We start from the raw sequence: 23,124 nt of genomic DNA on the forward strand, positions 1-23,124 counted from the left end.
TGAAACAGTTTCATTTAATTCTATTTATTTTCATTTTGGTTTCAATAATTTTCCTTGATGGATCTATGCATGCATGTACAAAGAAATTCATATTTTCATATGAACAGTCTTGTTCTGTTCTGGTTGTTGATTTTGACAGTGCAAGGGCAAAGCCACAGGTATTTCAACTTCCTTGCATTGTCGAAATCCATTTTTCTTTTCTTTCATTCTCTTTGAACAGAGCAAGAGAAAGAAAAAGAGAAGATGGCAAATGGAGAGACTATGATAGATACTATGACCGGAATGACATGTACAGAGACAAATATGATTGGCGGAGGGGAAGAAGTAAGAGTCGCAGTAAAAGCAGAGGATTGAGTCGCAGCAGGAGTCGCAGCAGAGGTAGAAGCAAAGACCAGGATGCAAACAAAGAGCGGGATACAAACAGAAATGTTGGTGAGTTGCCTGAATATTATGGCTGAAGAATTTCTGATCCCAGTTGCATGGCAACTAATTTAAAAGCTGTTGGGGGAAACCCTGCATAACGCTTGCTTTTTCAGAGAAGGATGGCATCACCTGGATCCCTTAACAACTTTAGCTTCATACTGGAATTGATTTGGAAAAGTAGTGATTTCTGACTTCATTAAAGCAGACTTAACCCTGTGTTGCGCAGAGTAAGCTAGTCAAGGGACTTGCTCTGTCTCTGTCTGTGTCTCTCTTTTAATTTGTTCTCAAGAGTATTTTGGTAAAACTGAACCTTCTATTATACTTTGCCTGCTGGTGGAGACCAGTGCTGTAAGCTGCTGAGTTTTTTCAGCAGGGAAGAGGTTTTTATTTACTGGTGGATTCTGTTTTTTAAGAGTTTACCAATGCAGCAGGCTTTTGTTGGGGTGGAAATCTGTTCATTTGAAATCAATCACAAACGGGGAATCTATTTTTTCTCCTAAAGATGGTTTTGTTGGTGTGAGTATTGACAGCAGAGTGTTAACATTCTATTTTAAGAATAAGCCAAGTATACTGTTGACGCCTTGCAATAAAATAAATCAGTCAGAGCTTTTTAATATACCAAGCAGGCATATGTGGTATTCCTGTTATGTGCAGTTGTCTTGGAAAAATGTAAAAAATGCGGACAGAGCATCTAAACTTACCAAATTTGTTGCGTTTTTTTTAACAGAGCACAGAGAGAGAGCAAAATTCAAGTGTGAAAGGGGTGACATGGAAAGCTCATATAACTCGGTGTCTTTGTCTCTTGCTAAATCTACGGAGCAGTATTCCTCTGGAGCACAGTGTATTCCCAGTGCTGTTACTGTGATTGCACCTGCTCACCATCCTGAAAACACAACAGAAAGCTGGTCAAATTACTACAACAATCATTCTTCTAATTCGTTTGGCAGAAATGCTCCACCAAAAAGGCGTTGTCGAGATTATGATGGTAAGTCTTTCTCTTTCCTCCTAGTCGATCCTTCCGCCTCCAGTCTCATGTGAGGTTTTCACTTTTAATATATTTTCAAGCCATTCTTGTATTGGCAGGTGCTAATACAAATGAAATGTTGATGTCATGTTTGTTTTGTTTTTTAATTGCTACCTTATTTTATGCGAGTGGGGCTTTTTTGATCTGATTCTAGATTAGTTTTTTTCCCTTCAATGTTTCATTCTAACAAGAGTAAATGTTTGCTCATAAATTTGGCACATATCATGTAATATGTAATTTAGATAACTTTGGAGGAGTCAAATGTTTAGCTATATACAACTCTGTTTGTGCCATGCTGCAGGGTAAGCGGTTGGCATGACTTCAATTTGGTTTTTCCCTTTTTATCCACTTAATTTATTCAAATTTAAACTGTTGTGCACTTTCACAGAGTTGTGACTCCCTTTGTTCAAAAGCCAGTTTCTGACGCAAGATAACTTACTGCTAATACTTTATTTGGTCTAAAATGGTCTAAACAGTATCAGTACCATTCAGAGAATTTCAGTTGATGCTACTTAACAAGATTGTGTGCACTGGACTTAGTGCCAGTCTGCAGAAAGGTCAATTGCAGATGCTGCCTTTTTGAATTATTCTGAACTTTACCTTCTAACATAGAATCATTTGTTAATTCATGTAGCACAAGAAGAAGAAAAGTTCAGATTTATAACATCTTTTGAAGATACTCCAGCTAGTCAAAAGATTGCTTATTGCTATTAATATTAAAAGTGTTGCTTGTGCTTTGTTTTGCAGAACGAGGGTTTTGTGTGCTTGGTGACCTCTGCCAGTTTGATCATGGAAATGATCCACTGGTCGTAGATGAAGTGTCTTTGCCAAGCATGATTCCTTTCCCACCGCCACCTCCAGGACTTCCTCCGCCTGGAATGTTAATGCCACCTGCACAAGGCCCTGCTCACAACATGAGAATGCCAGGACCACAAGTACATCATCGGCCACCACCTCCTGTTAGAATTCCTATACCAAGTAATTTTTAAAAAATCAAATATAGCACTCTAAAAAGTTATCTACAAGAATTACTGTACTTGTTTACTATGTACTGTTGAAATGTTGAAAAATTTGTTATAGGAATCAAAAAATTTCTTCACTGATAAGGCTATAATCCTGCACACGTTGACTAAAAGGTTGTCACCTGTATATATTCTGCTGCTGCAGCCAAAGCTGTCTTTTGATAGTATGATAATACAGAAGTAATGAGTACTGCTGCTGAGATCAAATGGCATGATGCATTTTTGGATTTTGACTACTGCTTTTAAAGAGTTTGTAAAATGTAAGATCCTTATTTAGCAGTTCGCTTCCAAAAGAGTTTTTCTTCCCAATAAGAAGAATAAAGTAGAACTGGGTAGTCTTTAGGGTAAAGGAACATCTGAATGAGAGACTCATTGAGCTGGTGGGGGAAGGAGGGGTGGGCGGAGAATTGGCACACAGATCTCTGGTTCATAGATCATAGATGGCACCATAAGGGAGATTACAGGTTCTGACTGAAGAACAACAGGATCTGTTGAGGACAGTCTTTATATTGGCAACATTGTGATCCAAGCTCTGTGCTGAGGATGGCACTTGAGGAAGGTAAAGACACGCATAAGGAAGGTAAAGACACGCAAAAGGGAATTGTTGCAGGTGTAGTGGTGGATGAAGGGACATATCAAAAACTCATTGCACACCTAAGGCTGATAAATGGCAGTCATCAATGTGTATTCAAATAATATATAATCTTAATTACTAATATTTCAGCATTTTACTAATATTGCTGTCAAAAGTCCATTAATTTCTCACCAGTTTTGCTGTCAAAAGTCCATCAATGTCTTTCAAACAGTTTTTGCAATAGAATATTCACTATAAATGTAAATAATGATATCCAAAACCGGATCTTTCTATCTTCATAAATCTTAACAAATTCACCATACATAGTCTTTTAGTAGGCACATATACATGTAGTCCATATTTCTATCACTGTTCAATTGAATTCTTGTGGTCCAATGTAAAGGACTCCTTAAAGGTCCAACTTGGAGTTCTCTCCTACAAGTGTATGTTGAGAGAGCTCTGGTGTGATGCCTATCTGCCACCAAACTTGGAAACTTCTTCTTCAGTCAAACAACATTCTTAACCTTTAGTCAGACACCAAGGGGTTATATCTATAAAGTATAGATTCAGAAGTAATTCAGAACACAGCTTTCTATAAAAGACCTCAAATAACAGGAAGCAAAAAATGGTTACAGGAGAATGTATTGTCGAAGGCTTTCACGACCAGATTCAACTGGTTCTGGTGGGTTTTCTGGGCTGTGTGGCCATGGGCTGATGGATCTTGTTCCTAACATTTAGCCTTCATCTGTGGCTGGTATATCACAGAGGGAAGTCTGTTACACACTGTGTCCAGTGAGAGGGGAATGTTTAGTGGGGTATATATTGTCCATGTCCCAGGGTGGGGAACCAATCAGTAAGTGTTTGGGTGGAACTTGTTATGCAAAGATGTGGTTGATAGTATTGTATTGCGAGTGGAGTTTATCAGTCCAGGGAGTGATTCACATTTTCATACCCTCCAGCAGCAGCAGTATTGGTGAATGCAAATCCTGTGTTTGGGTGGAGTCCATTGTTCATGAACTTAGCATGTCCTTGGGGTTTTCTTTTGGTGTTTTTAAGTACTGGTAGCCAAGCTTTGTTAATTCTCAGAGTCTCTTCTTTCCTGTTGAAGTTGTCTTGGTGTTTGTGAATTTCAGTCGCCTCCCTGTGCAGTTTGACATAATAACCTTCTGAATTGTCCAGAATTTCAGTGTTTTCAAATAAAATGTTATGTCCAGTTTTGTTTAAGACATGTTCTGCAACTGCAGATTTTTCAGGATGGTTAAGTCGACAGTGTCTTTTGGGTTCCATAATATGAGTCAGAATGCTGCATTTTGTGGTTCCTATGTAGACCTTTCCACAACTGTAGGGTATGCGATAGACTCCTGCAGAAGTGAGGGGGTCTCTCTTGTCCTTTGCTGAACGTAGCATCTGCTGTATTTTCCTGGTAGGTTTGAAGATGGTTTGTAGGTTATATTTCTTCATCAGTTTCCCTCTTTGATCAGTGATTCCCTTGATTTACGGTAGAAATATTTGTCCTGTGGTGGGCTGTTTCTCCTCAGTCCTCTGGGTTTCTCTTGGTCTTAAAGCTCTTCTGATTTCTGTGGAGTAGCCATTAGCCTGCAGATCCCAATCTAGATGATTGATTTCATCACGGAGGAGGTGAGGTTCACAAATTCATTTTGCATGATCTGTCAGAGTTTTGATTATACCCCTTTTCTGTTGTGGGTGGTTATTGAAGTTTTTATGTAGATATCGGTCTGTGTGAGTTGGTTTTCTGTATACTGTGTGGCCCAGTTGATGGTTCGGTCTGCGACATCTAAGACATCTAAGAAAGGCAGTTTTCCTTCTTCCATGGTAAATTGGATGTTTGGGTGGATGCTGTTAAGGTGGTCCAGAAAGTTTAGCAGTTCCTCCTCACCATGGCTCCAGATTGTAAAAGTATCATCCACAAATCGGAACCAAGTTGCGGGTTTCTTGGGTGCTGTTTTGAGGGCATGTTTCTCAAAATGTTCCATGTAAAAATTGGCTATCACTGGGCTGAGGGGGCTTCCCATGGCTACCCCATCTGTCTGCTCATAGTAATCATTGTCCCATTGGAAGTAGCTGGTTGTTAGGCAGTGTTGAAACAAAGCTGTGATGTTGTCTGGAAAAATGATTCAGAAAACCTTGGCTGTTTAATATTAGCTGCTGACTATGTCAGCTTTTTTTTCTATTGCTAGTTTCCATTAAGAGTGTTATAATAGAAAAATAACTTTTCCAATTTACTGTTAAGATGGCAGTACAAATTACCTAACAGAACTGTAAAAGAGGAGAAATAAAAGCTAAGCCATTTGAGTTGGACTTGGCTAGTGATTCTGGTTCAAAAGATAAAAGCATCAAAAGATAAAAGTATCTCACTGGTCACCTGAACACATCACTGCAATTCTGCGCTAAGCATTTTTAAAAACATTTTGATTGACAGAAGGTCAGTTTTTTAACATTTTTCAAACATGGACCAACATTTCAGTATCAGTTGCTATTGTGAAACATCCAGTTGTTTCTTTTCTTCGTTAAGAAAGCCAGTATCGAGTAGTAGTTAAGAGAGTTAGACTAGGATCTGGGAGGACTCAGTTCAAATCCCTGGCAGTACCATGGAAGTTCAGTGGGTGACCTTGGGCCAGTTAAACTCTGTCAGCCTTACTTAATCCACTGAGTTGTTTAAGATAAAATGGAGAAAAGGAGAACTATGTAAGCCACTTTGGTTCCCCATTAGGGAGAAAGGTGAGACACAAATGAAATAAAATACAGTAGTAGCACTGGTTGGAATGGGTAATGGTGCTTTTTAGAAGAGGTAGGGCAGTATTTGGGACTGATTCATTTTTAATTGTCTTTTTAAAAAATCTGGCCATTTCAAAAATAATTGTTCTGGAATAGCTGTATTAGAATGTTTGATTTTGTGTTTGGAGTTTTTTTGTTCTTTTTTTAGCAATAAGGATTTTGCAGTTGGATTTTTCTCATAGATTCTTGGGCAGATTCCGCATGGGCCAAAAACAGCAGTGTGAAAATGGTGTAAACCCTTTTACACCTTTTAAAACCCTTTTACACACCGCTGTTTTTGGCCCATGTGGAATTGTTGGAACAGCAAATGCAGCTGAAAGTATTCTCATTGGTCATCTTTAAACATACTCCTTTTTTCACTCCCATGGCATGTGATGAGATTGAGAATGGCTCTCCAAGTTGATGATGATTTTCACTTTACATTCAGGGAGATTTCTGATCAAGTAGATCCCTTGGCTATTTGAATGTGGGTTTTCTTAATGTGAGGAAGCCTGCGCTAAGGCAGGACTTCCAAGTTTCCCAATCTCCTGGATTTTTTCCAAGAGGGGTTCCAGTTTCAACCCAACCAACCAGTGAGGTCAGCCAGTAGCATAACCAGTGGACTCATCAAGTCAGTAAGAACACAAGAGAGTTTAAATACAAAAATTTATTACAGGAAGGAACACACAAGACAATAACCTACCTAGCCCTGTTTTCGGGCACGAGCTAAAGCCTTCTCCAGCCACAAGACAAATGGCAGACTCAACTGGCAATTGATCAGCCATAGCTTTCCAGTCCAGGCAGTGATGTATCAGGCCTAAATGGCATCCAGGGGCATGACCGGCTCCCCGTGCCCCCCCCCCCACTTATGGGAGCCAGCAAGGAGGCTGGGAAGGGGCACCATAGCACCTGCCTGGGCCGCTCACTGCCAAGACTTTCCCTCCAGCCTCCCTGCAGGCTGGCTCCTGCCTTTCCCAGGGCCTGGGGAGGGCTGAAACCGGCCTGCAGGGAGGCCGGGGGGTGGGGCTCAGTGGTGAGCAGCCCAGGTAGATGACTCATGACAAATGGCGGGTGCCCAGGGATATGGGATACCCCATGTCCCCATGGGCAGCTCCTGAGTCCAGGTTCTGCTACGCTACAAAGATTCCTCCATACGCAGCAGTTCTACCTACTCCAAACCCACTCCACCAAATCTGTTCCTTTTATCTAAGCCATGGGCAGTCTCCTTTTCAGCTGGCTCCGTCGCCCTTTGTCTCACGGAAACATTTTAATTACTCAAGATGATACTCCTTCTTGACACTTAACTTTGAAGGTACTAAAGTGTTAGACAGGTAACAGCTTTCCAGGTCACATTTTAAGTAGTAATAGGTGCTGCTTATCCTGGACTTTATCCATCTTTGTAACTCACTGAGATTTAATCAGGCTGCAATACTTAACATTTCTTTTTGTACAGTGAGAAATTCAGATCGAAATTTTGTTTACTGTAACTATTCAGACTCTAATCGATGTACAAATCATCGTTAAAAAACCCTGAATAACCTTGACTGTCATTACCTGAGGGAACACCTTCACCCATAAAATGCCCTGCAATTTAAACTGAACTGCTTTAAAATGCTTTATGTTCCAACTCTTATTGGCACTAAACTGGTTTCCAGAGGAAGCAGGAATTTTCTGTTATAGGCCAGGAACTTTGAAATGAGCCTTTAAATAATGCCAGTTTATCTCACTGAGTACTTTTTTTCCATCAGAGCACCTCTGTGGTGCTGTTTTAAAACAACTGAAAACTATTGAAATTGGCATTTTTATTCTTACATCAAATTATTTTAAGGTTCCTGTATGCACTGCTGTGTGAACTAAATTTGGTATGGCTAAATAAATCTGACTTAGTTTTTTATCATTTCATTACAGGGCCACCTTTGCCACAGTCAAGTCTGATAAACAACCGTGACCAGCCAGGCACAACTATGGTGCCTAGCCTTGCACCCGTGGGAGCAAGACTACCTCCTCCTCTATCCCAAAACCTGTTATATACAGTATCAGAACGTAAGCAAATGTAGTTCTCTACTTGTGGTTAGTGTCGTATTTGAGACTGCTGACATTGCCCATCATTAGCTTTTCTTGCATTGTTCGTAAAGGATGAAAGGAAACTATGTACCATATATACTAACGTATAAGTCGAGTTTTTCAGCACATTTTTTGTGCTGAAAAAGCCCCCCTCGACTTATATACAAGTCAGGCTATTTTTAAAAATATTTTAGAGTTTTTACTTCGTTGGCCGCTAGGGGGCGCAATTTTTAGGCTAGCGGCACCAACATTTCAGGGTATCATCAGGTGACACTCCTGATGATACCAGCCAAGCTTGGTAAAGTTTGGTTCTGGGGGTCCATAACAAAGGGAGTGCCCCCATCCCCCATTGTTTCCAATGGGAGCTAATAGTAGATGGGGCTACATTTTGAGGGTCCATAACTTTTGACCCCTTGCACCAAACTTCACTAAACCTGGGTGGTATCATCAGGATAATCTCTTGCTGATATCAGCCAGGTTTGGTGATGTTTGGTTCAGGGGATCCAAAGTTATGGATCCCCAAAGTGGGTGCTCCCATCCCCCATTGTTTCCAATGGGAGCTAATAGTAGATGGGGCTACATTTTGAGGGTCCATAACTTTGGACTCCTTGAACCAAACTTCACTAAACCTGGGTGGTATTATCAAGAGGGTCTCCTAAAGATACTCTGAAATGTTGGTACTGCTAACATAAACATTCCTCCCCTGACAGGTTGTGTGAATGTCCCTTCTAAAATGACACCTGCCATGTGCAATTTTAAAAATATGTACACAAAAATAATGAACTATTCTTTTAAAAAGCAGGGTAGTTTGGAGTCACAGTGAACAGGCATGTTCATTCCAGTTTTTATTCTAAGATCCATTGTTTAAAACCCTTCCTTACAAAAAAGCTAAGGTTTTTGTACTTTTAACGTTATTGTTGATACCATATTGTTCTTGTTGACCCTCTTTTCCACTTACAGAGCTGGTTAACTGTTTTTCTTTGAAATAAATATTCAAAAACATTTAACATACTGATGCCTCAATTAATGTAATTTTATTGGTATCTATTTTTATTTTTGAAATTTACCAGTAGCTGCTGCATTTCCCACCCTCGACTTATTCGTGAGTCAATACGTTTTCCCAGTTTTTTGTGGTAAAATTAGGTGCCTCGACTTATATGTAGGTCGACTTATACACGAGTATATACGGTATATTATTTCTTGCTCCAAAATATTATACCCTTATTTACATATGCATTTAGCATTCATCCATTTAGGGTTTATGTCATCCCTAAACCTTAAAGTGAGTATATCATATGTTTTTTGTGTTGCAAAGATTGCTAGCAGTACATTTTTCTGTCTAAACATTTTTTAGGATGCCAGTCATCTCTGAAATGAAGTAGTGTGAAGTAAAATACCAAATACAAGTCTCCTAGTAGGTAATGGGGAAAGAATCACAATAGTTCCCAAAATTACAGTAGTGCTGCTGTAGTATGCAAATTTAACAACTTAATTTACCTCAGTTTTATTGAGTCAAAAACGAGTATACACAATTAAAACACTGCTTAAAATTTTCAACTACAATGATAAAATAGTTATTAAGATACAGTGTAGCTAAAACAATAACATTTAATCTTCAAATATTAAAACCAAGTAAATTCTTAAATAGTAATCACCCACAGAAAACTGTAAAACTATGCCTAGCTTACTTTTGTGTTTGAACTTAGCCCTTTTTAGTCTCCTGAGGTTTGACAATTTCTTCAGGCCCAAGTGTTGCTGGTCCCCTGCCTCTCTGTTGGTGGTTGAATAATAAATATTCCAAAATACTTGAAGATTCTTTCAGGTCATTAATTTTGGCTCTTTGGCACAGTCATCTTATTTCTTTGGTAATACATGAAATATTAAGGGAGAGTTATGGTCTTTATTTCTTGTGCTGAAATGAAGAGCCTACCATAGCATGCATTCATTTGAATTTTTTAAAGCTCACCACAGTTTTTTTCAATAGGAATGTGTCAAAGCTCATAGAAACCTATCAGTGTTTTCTGAAATTGAAAAGCTACTACATCCCGTAGTAGTTTTTTCTGAATCCACAATTTCGGAATTCCCATCTTCCTCCTAGATCTGCAGAAATTTGTGAAGTAGAACTTGAAACTTTGAAATAATTTTATTGTATTTATTTTAATTTTAATTAAGTTAATACCCCACCCTCCCGGCCAAGCCCAGGATTAGGACATTTAGCATGTGTTCCAGTCATGTGCTTTATCAGAAACCCTAGCCTAAGAACATAGAATTGCTTACTTTTAACTAATCAGTAATGCATCCCACATTTTTCTTCTCTCTCTAATAATAGATACATACGAACCAGACGGCTATAATCCAGAGGCTCCTAGTATTACCAGTGCTGGTAGATCACAGTATCGACAGTTCTTTTCAAGAACGCTAATGCAGCGTCCAAATCTTATTGGTCTGACTTCTGGTGAGATGGATACAAATCCAAGAGGTAAGATCTTGTCTCCTAGTTCCAGCCTTCTGGCATATGCTTTAGGAGGCAGCATTACAGTCTTGATAATTCTTGGAAGATGGACAAAGTTGTAATTGATGAATTGGGTTTTTTTCTATATACTACGCTTTTGTTTCCTACACATCTTTAATCTGACAAAGGTGGGCAACGGAATCATACTCCTTAGCCCTAGAAGAGGTAACTGCACTCAGTATTAGTTTTCAACTAAGCTGAAATAGTCCAGTATTATACTGATGTCTTCTGAGACTTTTTCATAGAAGAATGTTGTGATGGTGTATAAAATAAGTCTTCAGGGTTCTGCATCTCCAGCCATATGCTAGATCGTGTCTGTCCCCCACAGTTCAAGCTTCTCTAGGAAACGTAAAAATGGAAAACCCATTGGACCGGTCCAAAAATGTCACTTAATTTAACAGTTCTGATCTTTTTTCTTTTTAATATTTTTTCATTTTTCAATATTAACAAAATATAAAAAGAAACGCAACACAATAATTGTCTCATTAGAAAATGAGACAATAAATTAGAACTGTAAAAATCAAATAAATCTTTCCTAACCAACAATTCTGATAGTGAGTCAACACTGATATAGTTCTGATTGGTTTCGTTGGTCTGGGGTTTCAGTCCCTGGTCTAAAAAAGTGTCTAGAAGGAAGGGTGTATGTCTAGGGATTTTGCTAATATTGTATTAAATCAGAAAATATACTTTTATCTTTATTTGCATTCTTGATCTTGATATTTGTCTGTGCTTAGAATAAAGCTGTTAGAGGTTGTTTTTGCTAATTTTCCATCACTGAGCCATTCAGTTTTATTGCAGCTTTAGAGCACAGGAAATAGGTTGGGCTGTCAGTCTTCCAGAAATGAGGAGCACATCCTCCATGGTATCAGCCATTAAAGCAGTGAGTAAAGATTGTTCAAGTCATGGCAGAGTTATGATTTCAAAGGAACAGGAGCAGGAAATGTGTATGGGGTGCATGATCTTGTTTTTACGGAAGTGCATGGGTAATCAGAAAAGGTCAGTCCTATTCATTTTGCCATTGTATGAATATTCTGCTAGTCCATTACTGATAATGCACTTTTGCTTTCTCCCCCAGCTGCTAATATTATCATCCAGACTGAGCCTCCAGTTGGCATAGTGAGTAACAGCACTAACATATCTAGAGTGGTGCTTGAGCCAGACAACAGGAAGCGAGTTTCTAACACTGTAGAAGGACCATCTGTAAAGAAACCCTGGATTGGAAAGTAAGACTTTGTGTACGGAACAAGTGATACCAAGAAATTAACTTTGTTTCCTTGTAATTATTTGATTTCACTTAATGCATAGATCTGTTCTGGATAGTATGCACTTGATAAAATTGACTGTAGTTTGACATGGCAAGGCTGTTATTAGAGTAATAAACTGTTTTGCAGAAGCAAGCATTACTTTAATGCCCAAATATCGCAAAAAATGGTCTGTTTAAATTAATGAGTCTTCTTTTTATTTCTTCAGACAAGCTAATAACAATCAGAATAAGCCAGGATTCCCAAAGAAAAACCAGTATACAAACACCAAGCTGGAAGTTCGTAAAATACCCCCAGAACTGAACAATATTACTCGGCTTAATGAACACTTCAGCAAATTTGGAACAATTGTCAACATTCAGGTAAGCCAACAGTGAAATACATTATGGGAAAGGGAGCATACATCAGAAGGCTTGTCATGCAACTTGCAGCTTTTGTAAGAACATAAGAACAAGCCAGCTGGATCAGACCAGAGTCCATCTAGTCCAGCTCTCTGCTACTCGCAGTGGCCCACCAGGTGCCTTTGGGAGTTCACAACAGCCTTCTGCGGCTGTTGCTCCCGAGCACCTGGACTGTTAAGGCATTTGCAATCTCAGATCAAAGAGGATCAAGATTGGTAGCCATAAATCGACTTCTCCTCCATAAATCTGTCCAAGCCCCTTTTAAAGCTATCCAGGTTAGTGGCCATCACCACCTCCTGTGGCAGCATATTCCAAACACCAATCACACGTTGCGTGAAGAAATGTTTCCTTTTATTAGTTCGAATTCTTCCCCCCAGCATTTTCAATGAATGCCCCCTGGTTCTAGTATTGTGAGAAAGAGAGAAAAATTTCTCTCTGTCAACATTTTCTACCCCATGCATAATTTTATAGACTTCAATCATATCCCCCCTCAGACGTCTCCTCTCCAAACTAAAGAGTCCCAAACGCTGCAGCCTTTCCTCATAAGGAAGGTGCTCCAGTCCCTCAATCATCCTCGTTGCCCTTCTCTGCACTTTTTCTATCTCTTCGATATCCTTTTTGAGATGTGGCGACCAGAACTGAACACAGTACTCCAAGTGCGGTCGCACCACGGCTTTATATAAGGGCATGACAATCTTTGCAGTTTTATTATCAATTCCTTTCCTAATTATCCCCAGCATAGAGTTTGCCTTTTTCACAGCTGCCATACATTGAGTTGACATTCCCATGGAACTATCAACTAAGACGCCCAAATCCCTTTCCTGGTCTGTGACTGATAGCACTGACCCCTGTAGCGTGTATGTGAAGTTTGGATTTTTTGCCCCTATGTGCATCACTTTGCATTTTGCTACATTGAACTGCATTTGCCATTTCTTAACCCACTCACCTAATTTATCAAGGTCCGCTTGGAGCTCCTCACAATCCTTTGTGGTTCTCACCACCCTACATAATTTGGTATCATCTGCAAACTTGGCCACCACGCTACCCACCCCTACTTCCAGGTCATTTATGAATAGGTTAAAGAGCACTGGTCCCAATACGGATCCTTGGGGGACACCACTCCCGACATCTCTCCATTGTGAGAATTTCCCATTTACACCCACTCTTTGCTTCCTGTTTCTCAACCAGTTTTTAATCCATAGGAGGACTTCCCCTCTTATTCCTTCATTGCTGAGTTTTCTCAATAGTCTCTGGTGAGGAACTTTGTCAAAAGCCTTTTGGAAATCCAAGTAGACAATGTCCACTGGTTCCCCCTTATCCACATGCCTGTTTACATCCTCAAAGAACTCTAGTAAGTTTGTAAGACAGGATTTGCCTCTGCAAAAGCCATGCTGACTCTTTCTCAGCAGGTCTTGCTTTTGTACATGTTTTATAATTTTATCTTTAATGACAGATTCTACTAATTTACCAGGAACAGATGTCAAACTGACTGGCCTGTAATTTCCCGGGTCCCCCCTAGTTCCTTTCTTAAAGATTGGTGTGACATTGGCCATCTTTGTCATGCATTATGCTGTTTTATCTAGAAGCTATTTAGTCTTCATATAAAATCTTGATTGAAGACCAGTGGATATTCAAGCATCCAGTGAAATGACTCAATCCCATATTTCATTACTAATTAATAGATCAGTTAGCTCTTCAGTACTAGTCGTTATATTTGTAGGAAAGCACAGTATAATTCATGTAGGAAACCACAGTATAATTCAATTGTTAGAAGCTGAAATCCCCATCATTTTTTGGAAAATTTCTTCAAGATAACCTTGCTTGCACACACACAAATACTGGCACCACACACACAAATACTGGCACCACACACACCACATTGATCAAATATAAATCTACACAATCCACACTATGGCCAAATCTGGCAGTAATTAAATCCAGAGATTGAAGCCATGGACACACTGATCATGTCATTCTGCAGATGTGAAAAATGCTACTGAAGTCAAATAAAAATTGCAGGGTCCTTCCAAATAATGAAAGCACAAATGAATACACTCAGTTACCATTACTAGGCAACCATAATAGTATTGCCAACCTTTGAGCCTTGCTTTCTGTCTGTAAAAGTCAGGGGGATGGCCAGGTACTCTCCTGGACTGTTTTGGCCTTTCAGGGGAAGACTCATTGGGACCAGGTCCACCAGCAGGCACTGGGTGACTTGCCACGACACAAGATGCATCTCTCACCCAGGACTTGCTATTTGCTTCTGTTCAACAAAAACTCTGTCCCAAAAGCCAGTGTTGTATTGTGGTTAGAGTTTCAGACGAAGAAGCTAACAAGATGACCTTGGGCCAGTTCCACATTCTCAGCCTAACCTCCTTCGCAAAGTTATTGTGAGAATAAAATGATGGACAGGAGAAAGATGTCATCTACTTTAGATCCCCATTGTGGTAAAAGGCAGGTTGTGAAATAAATGACCATATATCAAGATAACCATGGAAGGACAAAATAAAAGATCGTATAATGGATGGGAAGGAGAGAAAGGAGGAGAGAAAATGGGAATAAGGGGGCTAGCAGGTGGAAGAAGAAAAGGAAGTGGGTCTCTAGGGGCATATGTAGGGGAAGCGAGTCCTTGCAGGTTCACCACTGGACCATAGTTTTCCCAGGTTGGTGGGGGGAGAAGAAACCCTTTTTTGGTGCCCAGGAAAAAAACAAATGGAGGTGAGGAGAAAATGAGATGCTGCCTGCAAGTAAACTTTCAGGTGACCTTGGGCCAGAGATTGAAGCCATGGACACACAGATCACTTCATTCTACAAAAGTGAAAAATGCTACTGAAGTCAAATAATTTTTTTATGTTGCTGCCACCACAAGGCAAGAATCTACACTGTGCTACTGGAGCTAAGCTGCGGCAGTCATTCTGTGGCTGGCTTTGCCTCCTGCGGCAGCCTTTTTATGGCAGCCATTTGTTGCTGTGCCCCCACCATGCCTTGTCAGAATACCAAATGTGCCCACAAGCCAAAAAAGTTAGGGATCCCTGCCTTAGAGGACTGTTTTGTTAATGACTAGCTGAATTTCTGTGTATAGGAGCTAATAGGAAAATGTATGTGGTACTTTATTAATTCTTTTTTAAAATGGGTGTTGCATTTGAAATCTGAGGTTGTTTCTGAAGTGACTCAAGCTTTCAGACATGGTGTATCTGGAAGCATGGGTGCGTCCCTCCTTCCAGGAAAGAGACTTTGAAACACATTACACAAGTTGAATTCCACATGTAGCGTCGTATATGAACTAGAGAGATGAATTTTTAAAAAAAATATGCAGGAGTGTGTCTTTGGTGTTCATTTTCTACCATTGGTGATACTAACTTTAGTGTACATTCCTTAGGTTGCCTTCAGAAATGATCCTGAAGCTGCTTTAATTCAGTACTTAACTAACGATGAAGCCAGAAAAGCCATTTCGAGCACAGAAGCAGTGTTAAACAATCGGTTTATAAGAGTCCTGTGGCACCGAGAAAACAGTGAGCAGCAGCCATTGCAACCTGCCCAGCAGCAGCAGACCTTACCACCACTTCATCACCAACTTCAGCTGCAGCAACCAATGCTGACACAGACTCCAGCTGTAACAATGCACAGCAGTGTGCCAAAGGTGTAGTGCCCATGTTCAAATTGGACACCTTTTCTCCCTCTACTCACTAAAGAATATTTTGAGTTTCTAGTCTTTACTTCAAGATACATACAATCACAATTCTTCTGTTTTCATGCAGGTAGCAAATAAACCATTGACACCGGGTTCTTACGTGATTAACAAGGTTCCAGTTAAATATCGTCTTGGAGCAACGGGTGGAAATCAACTGGATTCTCAACATTTGTTGCTTAACCAGTCCAGTGCTGCAGCAGAGGATGCCCAGGTAAGTACATGGATTCGTTAGCTATATGCCATTGAAGGTTAAAATGGAAATGGATTCGTTAGCATCTAAACAATTAGAGCATTTTGTGTCGTGCTAGTAATTGTGTGTTAGTTTGATGCTTTGTTCTGTCATTAATATTTCAGGTGGTCTTGAGCATTCATAACTCTGAAATGTAGTGTTTAGATCCCCGGACCAAATTTTTAAAACTTCCATCATAAGACATGCTTTGCAGAAAAAGGATGATTGTAGTGGTGGGGCACTGATACTGTGGTGTGATCTGTGCTTCTCACCAAGTTGAATATCTGTTGAATAATATTTATTCATCTACGATGAATAAAATGTTCAAGAAGATTCTGTTGTGAGTTTTCCAGGCTGTGTGGCTGTGGTTACGTCGTTTTTGCTCCTAACGTTTTGCCTGCATCTGTGCCTGGCATCTTCAGATGTGTGTCTCAACATTTTGGCTGGCATCTTGAGAAGTACGTCTCAACATATCTCTGAAGATGCCAACCATAGATATGGGCAAAATGTTAGAAGCAAAAACTACCAGACCATGGCCACACAGCCTTGAAAACCTTCAACAATACAATCAGCAAGAAATTTTAGATTGACCAGTTAAACTACTGTATTCCAAAATTGTCATTTGTTTATAAATGAGTTTTTTCTGTGCATGCAAGGGTGAGAGTGCATCATGATAGACATTTAAGAAACTAATTCTGATTAGATGCTAGTCAAAGAATGAAATGTTGAACCACAAAGTAGATGTGACTTAATGATAGTAATTTTGCCTTTTTCTAAAAGTTATAGTTTAAAAGATAAATATGGCGTATAGACTGTACCATTTGAGTTCTCCCCAGCCACTTGCTGAATTTCTGTGATTTCACAGAATTTTGTTGGTTGGAACTTGCCATGCACAGGTCATATTGCATTAAAGAGAATCTTGATTCTGCATCATGTTGAACAATAGCTGCACTTAACCACCTTCTCTGTCTACCCTGTGTGTCATGCAGTATTACAGAAATGCTTAATAACCCAGGGTTCAATGACATAGGTAAAGATTTTTTATGGGGAGGGTTTGTGGGGAGGGTCATGCCCTCCACGCCCCTGGGGGCATGGCCATGCCTCAAGCCCCGCCCCCGGCCTCAGTGTTTATAAAAGCAGCTTTTCAAGGCCAGGGACGGCAGCCTGCCCTCCCCCCCCCCCCCCGGCTTGGCTCGCAGCTGGCAGTCTCTTCTGCCCTCTCTTCCAGACAGAGGTGTAGCTAGGAAAAATGGAGCCCGGTGCAAAATCTGAGTTTTGCGGAGGGGGTCCCATGGGTGGCCGCTGTGATGCTGTAATCCACCCCCAAGCAGCATCACTTTCAATGTTGTTTAAACTAGGGAGCCCAGATTCTCCTTTTAAATCCGCCTTAAAGGGAGAATCTGGGGTCCCCTTTTAAACAACATTAAAAGTGATGCTGTTTGGGGGTGGATTTTCCCCCACCCTGAAACAGCACCACTTTCAATGTTTAAACTGGGGACCTCAGATTCTCCATTTAAATCTATGCTGAAGGGGGTGGATTTAAAAGGAGAATTTGGGAAAATTTGGGGGGTGCCTGCTGTCAGGGGTGCAATTGTTAAGCTAGCAGCACCAAACTTGCAGGATATCTTTAGGAGACTCTCCTGATGAAACCACCCAGGTTTGGTGAAGTTTGATTCAGGGGGTCCAAAGTTATGGACCCTTAAAGGTATAGCCCCCATCTCCTATTAGCTCCCATTGGAAACAATGGGGGATGGGGGCATCCCTTTTGGGAGTCCATAACTTTGGACCCCCTGAACCAAACCTCACCAAACCTGGGTGGTATCATCAGGAGAGTCTCCCAACAAATCCCTGCAGTTTTGGTGCTGCTAGCCTAAAACGGAGCCCCCTGCAGACCAAAAACTGAAAAACACTAAAAAATACAAAAAACACAAACAAGGGGCAGAGCTTTGGACATGTGGGGGGGGTTGAATCTGGGGGAAAAAAACCCCTTATCTATGTCCTTGGTAGGGTTAGATGTTTGCCTCTTTGTCATGATGTGTTTTTTGGCATGGACAGTATTTCCCCTTATGGCCTAAATGCAGTCTGGGCTCTAGTGAAAAAAAATCTAATCCCCACACAAACTGCAGAAAACTGGAGAGTTCTGCAGTGTGGTGTAATAGTTGTAAAGTTTTTTTAATACAGTATAGCTAGGTACTTGCAGAAGCTTCGTCATGCCATTATATATGTATTATCCTAAATTACTATTTTCAGATGTTTCCAGCCTCAACTACCCACACAAAGATGGTTTATAGTACCTCTAACCTAAAGACATCCATAAAGTCTAGTACAGGAAATAAATCCCATGATGTCCAAGAAGTTTTGAAAAAGAAGCAGGTAACTATTTAATATGCTTTCCATTTGTGCTGTATTTGATTCAATGGATTCAATTCCATGTGGTGCCAGCTGATGCTGCCATTGGAAGTGGATTTCATCACCCCTTTGAAAATGTGATCTTAGAGGGCTTGAGGATCCACATTAATGAAAAGCTGTGCAACTTAGAAGCAGAATTTGGTCAGTTGTACTTCAAGACTGCTGATGGAGGAGGCAAAAGGGGTGATTTTGTCTACTTGCCCTCCTTAGTAAAGCATCTTGTATGGCATAGGGTCTTCCAACCCTCAATATCACCTTTTTTGCAGCAAACAGATGAGGCTGGTGAGGGAAGGGGAGGATGGAAGAAATCTGCTTGCAACCTCCCACTGGTGCTGTTGAGAATTCAACCCATTATTTTGCACATTTTTTTACTGTGCTTCCCGTAGTTTGAAATGGAGTTCACCTTTGGTTTGGATTATTATTGAAGCTCGTGTTGGGCTGTTCCAAAGAGTTCAGTTGAGAAATGTTTGTTTCAGGCTTCATGAGTCTTTTTTCTTATGAAAAGTCTTCTAGAGTACAAATCAGTTTTAACATATTGGATTACTTCCCCCCCCCCCCCCCCCCCATTAGCACGTAGACTCCCCTGATTGGAGATGGGTGAGACTTAATGAAAGCCATATTATGCAGACTGTGCATCTGGATGTCAGAGGGTATTCATTTAAAATGTGTTTGACCGCAAGCACAGGACAGGGAAGCAACAGCATTTTAGGAACCATCGTCTGAGCCTTGTGGTGCCACTGACACACATTGTGTCTGAGTGTACTGAAAGTACCATAATTGTGTTCACCACTATTCAGTTATGTTACATTTGGTATGGGATTTTTTTTGCCAAATTTATAATGTTCGCAATATCAGCTGAGAGAGACAAACTGATAAATTAGTTATCTAGTTATATTAATTAGGACCTGCTTATATCACTGAAAATATTTTCTTCTTTGTTAGGAGGCAATGAAGCTGCAACAAGACATGAGGAAGAAAAAGCAAGAAATGGTAGAGAAGCAAATAGAATGTCAAAAGGTAAGCTACCGTTAATGGGCACCATCTTTGTTTCTCAGTAGGTACATTTTAAGCATTTCATGAATAACTGGGATGTAGTTAAATTAATCTAACGTGGTCTTCATATTTTCATTTGCGTAGATGTTGATCTCAAAGCTAGAAAAGAATAAAGCCATGAAGCCAGAGGAGAGAGCAGAGATCATGAAGACACTGAAGGAGCTAACAGGAAAGATCTCTCAGCTGAAAGATGAGTTGAAAACACCGTCTGCCGCTTCTACAACATCAAAACTGAAATCTAAAACTGAGGTCAGTCCTCTTCACACAGCAGTTCTAATATCTTTAGTTAAGAAAGATATTGGGTTATATTGAGTGAAATAACTCGTGGAAGGAGTATGCCATGTGTCGCATTCGCCCCTCCCCCACAGTAGACTTATTTTAAAGATTGCTCATTCTCATGGCTGTGGCCTGCATGGAGCTTTGAGGAGGGAGGAGGAGGGAACTCACTCTTTCCTCAAATCAGTTCTGAGGTAATAAAGGTGTCATTACATGAATCCCTGTATGGAAATCAGCATTTCTCCCACTGATTAGGGGACATTTGGTGGGTGTTTTCTCACCATCAATAGGGGAGGCAGGAAATGACTTTTTTCTCCTTTCTGATTGGCATGAGACCACCCAATTTCCTCAGTTCTTTTCCTGCTTAGCCAAGGGAGAGCAGTTTCTAGGTTGCCTCTGCTTCTCTCAACCTTTTGTCCTTTTTCCTACACTTGGTTTTTTCTCTCGGTTAGCCTTAATCCATCTAGCAGTCACCTCATTCTCCTTTTTTATGTGTTTCTCTTACTGACTTTTTAATCTCTTCTCCTCCGCCTCCCCCATTTCCTCTCTGTGGGTGATAGCAGGAGCTTCTCTTTCGCAGCAGCTTTTTTATTCTCTTGGACACTTTGAAAGCAACTGAGCATGTTAGCTTCTGAAGAGGAGATCATGTCAGAGGGTGATGAAGAGGCTCAGTTGACTGCTGAGCTTTCAGAGAGCCAGGGGAGCACGTCCCCATGGGCTGCTCTGTCAACGGCCAGGCAGTCAGGTGGCAAAACAGGCTCAGATGAGCCAGCAGAAAAGCATGCCAAAGTAATGTGCACAAACAGCTTGCCCCACTAGAGTTTCTTTCCCAGAAGAGGGTGCTGCCGCCAGCTCCTGAGCAAAATCCTGGTTCGGGTAAAGACAAGGTCAAGTCCCTGCCATGCAGTCTGAGGTGATGGGATAGGCGACTAATCACAACTTGTCCTTCTGTTCCAACCATACCCTTCCACATTTCAAGATGGAGCAGAATAGAGGTTACTGGTCTAACAACAAAGGCCAGTTTCAACAGGAGCAGTACAGGCGGAAGTTTGCCCCCAAGGGAAATCACATTGACCAAGACAACAAATCCAAACAAGTGTGACTACTCTCCAACTCTGGACCAAACAAGCATCCTGGTGTGGGGACAACTTCATTTCAGAAATGCTTGGATTCCCTCATCGGCTGACCAGTGAGGTTATAAAAGTTCTCCGGCTACACCATAGAATTTACTCACCTCCCCCCCCCCCAAGATCATATGATCATCTCCCCCATCAAACAACCAGCAGAAAAAGAGAAAGCTATCAGCGATCCAATACCTACTAGACATACAGGTCATCAAACCAGTACCAGTCGCAGACTGAGGCGGAATCTACATCTTTTTTCACTGTGCCCAAGAAAAATGGGGGCTGGAGGGCGATTCTTGACCTCAAGTTTCTAAATCGCTTATTCAAACTGTGGCACTTCTGCTTGGAGACCCTAAGATCTATCACAGAATCACTCCAACCCAGGGGTCCCCAAACTACGGCCCGGGGGCCAAATGTGGCCCCCTGAAGGCATTTATCCGGCCCGCCAGGCATGGCGGCGATGGCTCCATTCATGTGCAGTGGGGGCTCCAGGGAGAGGAGGAACCGGCCCCAACAGCTGTTGATTGCAATTACATGATGGCACCCCCAATTTTCTGACCCAGAGTTGGAAACCTTACACGTGGCAACTCCTGCTCCACCCTTCCCTCTTGGCTACTCCATGTGTTGCTCTCAGGCTTTCTGTTCGCCTCACTCCCATTGGCATCAGCCAGGGTGGTGAATCGCTCGCTGGCTGCTAGGGAGGAAAGAACCCAGGAAGATACCCAATCCTGGGTTAGATGGAATGCTTCATTGGGAAAGTTCTGCTTTTTTTTTTTTAACAGGGGAAGGTATTCCACAGCCTCCCCAATATTTGGAGCCCACCCTGTACTTGACATACTTTGGTCACTGTTCTAAAAATAGACCATGACAGAAAGGCTGAAAGGTGAAATCAAACATTTTACAATCATTTGTGCATAGGAATTTGTTCATAGTTTTTTTTAGTCCGGCCCTCCAACAGTCTGAGGGACAGTGAACTGGCCCCCTGTTTAAAAAGTTTGGGGACCCCTGCTCCAACCAAACGAGTTTCTGACATCACTAGATGTGATGGAGGCATACCTTTACATCCTTTCCAGGGCATAGGAAATTGCTTTGGTTCTGCATAAATCAGCAACACTGCCCTTTCAGAGCTCTTCCATTTAGGCTATCTTCAGCTCCGAGGGTGTTCTCCAAACTCTTAATCAACCTTATTGTCAGACTTGAGATGAACATTCATATATATATGGCAGTCTGTCTTTAACTGCATGGAGACTGAAAGGTGAAACTTACTATGAGATGGTCTGAGCAAGGTGGTGACCGACATTATTTATTTATTTATATATTAAAATTTTAAACCGCCCACCCCCGAAGGGCTCTAGCATGCTGGAGGAAATCTACCACCAGAATATATAACTTAACCTGTAAGGCATTTGTCCATTGGACACAGCATTAAAAAGTCGGTCTTCTCCATCCAAGCACTCTCAACATACTAGCCTTTCTTCAGGATGGACTCAGATCTGCCATGCTTTGGAGACAGATGGCAGCCTTTACCATTATCATCCCTCATTTAGATAGCTGACCAGTAATGCTATATACTCATATAGTTAAGTTCCAGAAAGGGGTCAAGGCCTTGGACCAGTCAACAATTCACAGGTTTCCAACATGGAGATTGAATGTGGTCCTTAACGCTGTCATGAAACTTCCCTCCAAACCTCTTCAGTCAGTCTCATTTAAATTCCTCTTCCTGGTTGAAATCACATCAACACAGTCTCAGTGCACTGTCAGTCCATCCAGATTTATACATTTTTCATTAAGACAAAGTGGTCCTTCATATGATATCCTCCTTCTGACCAAAAGTCAACTAGGTTTCACAGCCTCCAGAAGATATACTTACCTACGGTACATTCTGTCCTTGACCAAAACATCCTAAGGAAGTGCTGTAGCACACCCTTGACGTCCAGAGGCCCCTCAAAATACATACTCAGGTCACAGCCTATATGCAAATCTGAATGTTCATCGTCATCTCCCCACCAAATGTGGGCAAGGGCATCTCTGGAAACACCATTAGCGGATGCCTCAAGACTTGTAATAATTGAGGCAAATAAGTCTCAAAGCCTCAAAATTCCAGTGGGCACAACAGCACACACAGTTCTCAGTGTAGCAACTGACACAACCCTAATGAAAAACACAGCAGTTGAAGAAATCTGTAAAGTGGCCATATGATCATTGATCTCTCCTTTTGTTAAGCTTTATAAAATTGATGTATACACTTCTGCAGACTTGGAATTTGGCCGCAAGATTTTACAGCA

General features: G+C 41.0%; 1 protein-coding gene across 1 annotated transcript in view; it reads left to right on the forward strand.

Moving 5' to 3' along the window:
* Positions 1-23,124, forward strand: part of RBM27 (RNA binding motif protein 27) — a 52,584-nt gene that overhangs the window by 12,044 nt on the left and 17,416 nt on the right. Inside the window, exons 5-16 of the mRNA XM_048489965.1 lie at positions 221-432; positions 1,151-1,408; positions 2,195-2,425; positions 7,727-7,861; positions 10,212-10,361; positions 11,470-11,617; positions 11,865-12,018; positions 15,437-15,697; positions 15,816-15,959; positions 18,228-18,350; positions 19,329-19,403; positions 19,524-19,688. Coding sequence (XP_048345922.1) covers positions 221-432; positions 1,151-1,408; positions 2,195-2,425; positions 7,727-7,861; positions 10,212-10,361; positions 11,470-11,617; positions 11,865-12,018; positions 15,437-15,697; positions 15,816-15,959; positions 18,228-18,350; positions 19,329-19,403; positions 19,524-19,688 — 2,056 coding nt within the window. The remainder of the gene's footprint in view (positions 1-220; positions 433-1,150; positions 1,409-2,194; positions 2,426-7,726; positions 7,862-10,211; positions 10,362-11,469; positions 11,618-11,864; positions 12,019-15,436; positions 15,698-15,815; positions 15,960-18,227; positions 18,351-19,328; positions 19,404-19,523; positions 19,689-23,124) is intronic.

This window comes from Sphaerodactylus townsendi, linkage group LG03 (assembly GCF_021028975.2).
Source record: "Sphaerodactylus townsendi isolate TG3544 linkage group LG03, MPM_Stown_v2.3, whole genome shotgun sequence".
NCBI lineage: Eukaryota > Metazoa > Chordata > Lepidosauria > Squamata > Sphaerodactylidae > Sphaerodactylus > Sphaerodactylus townsendi.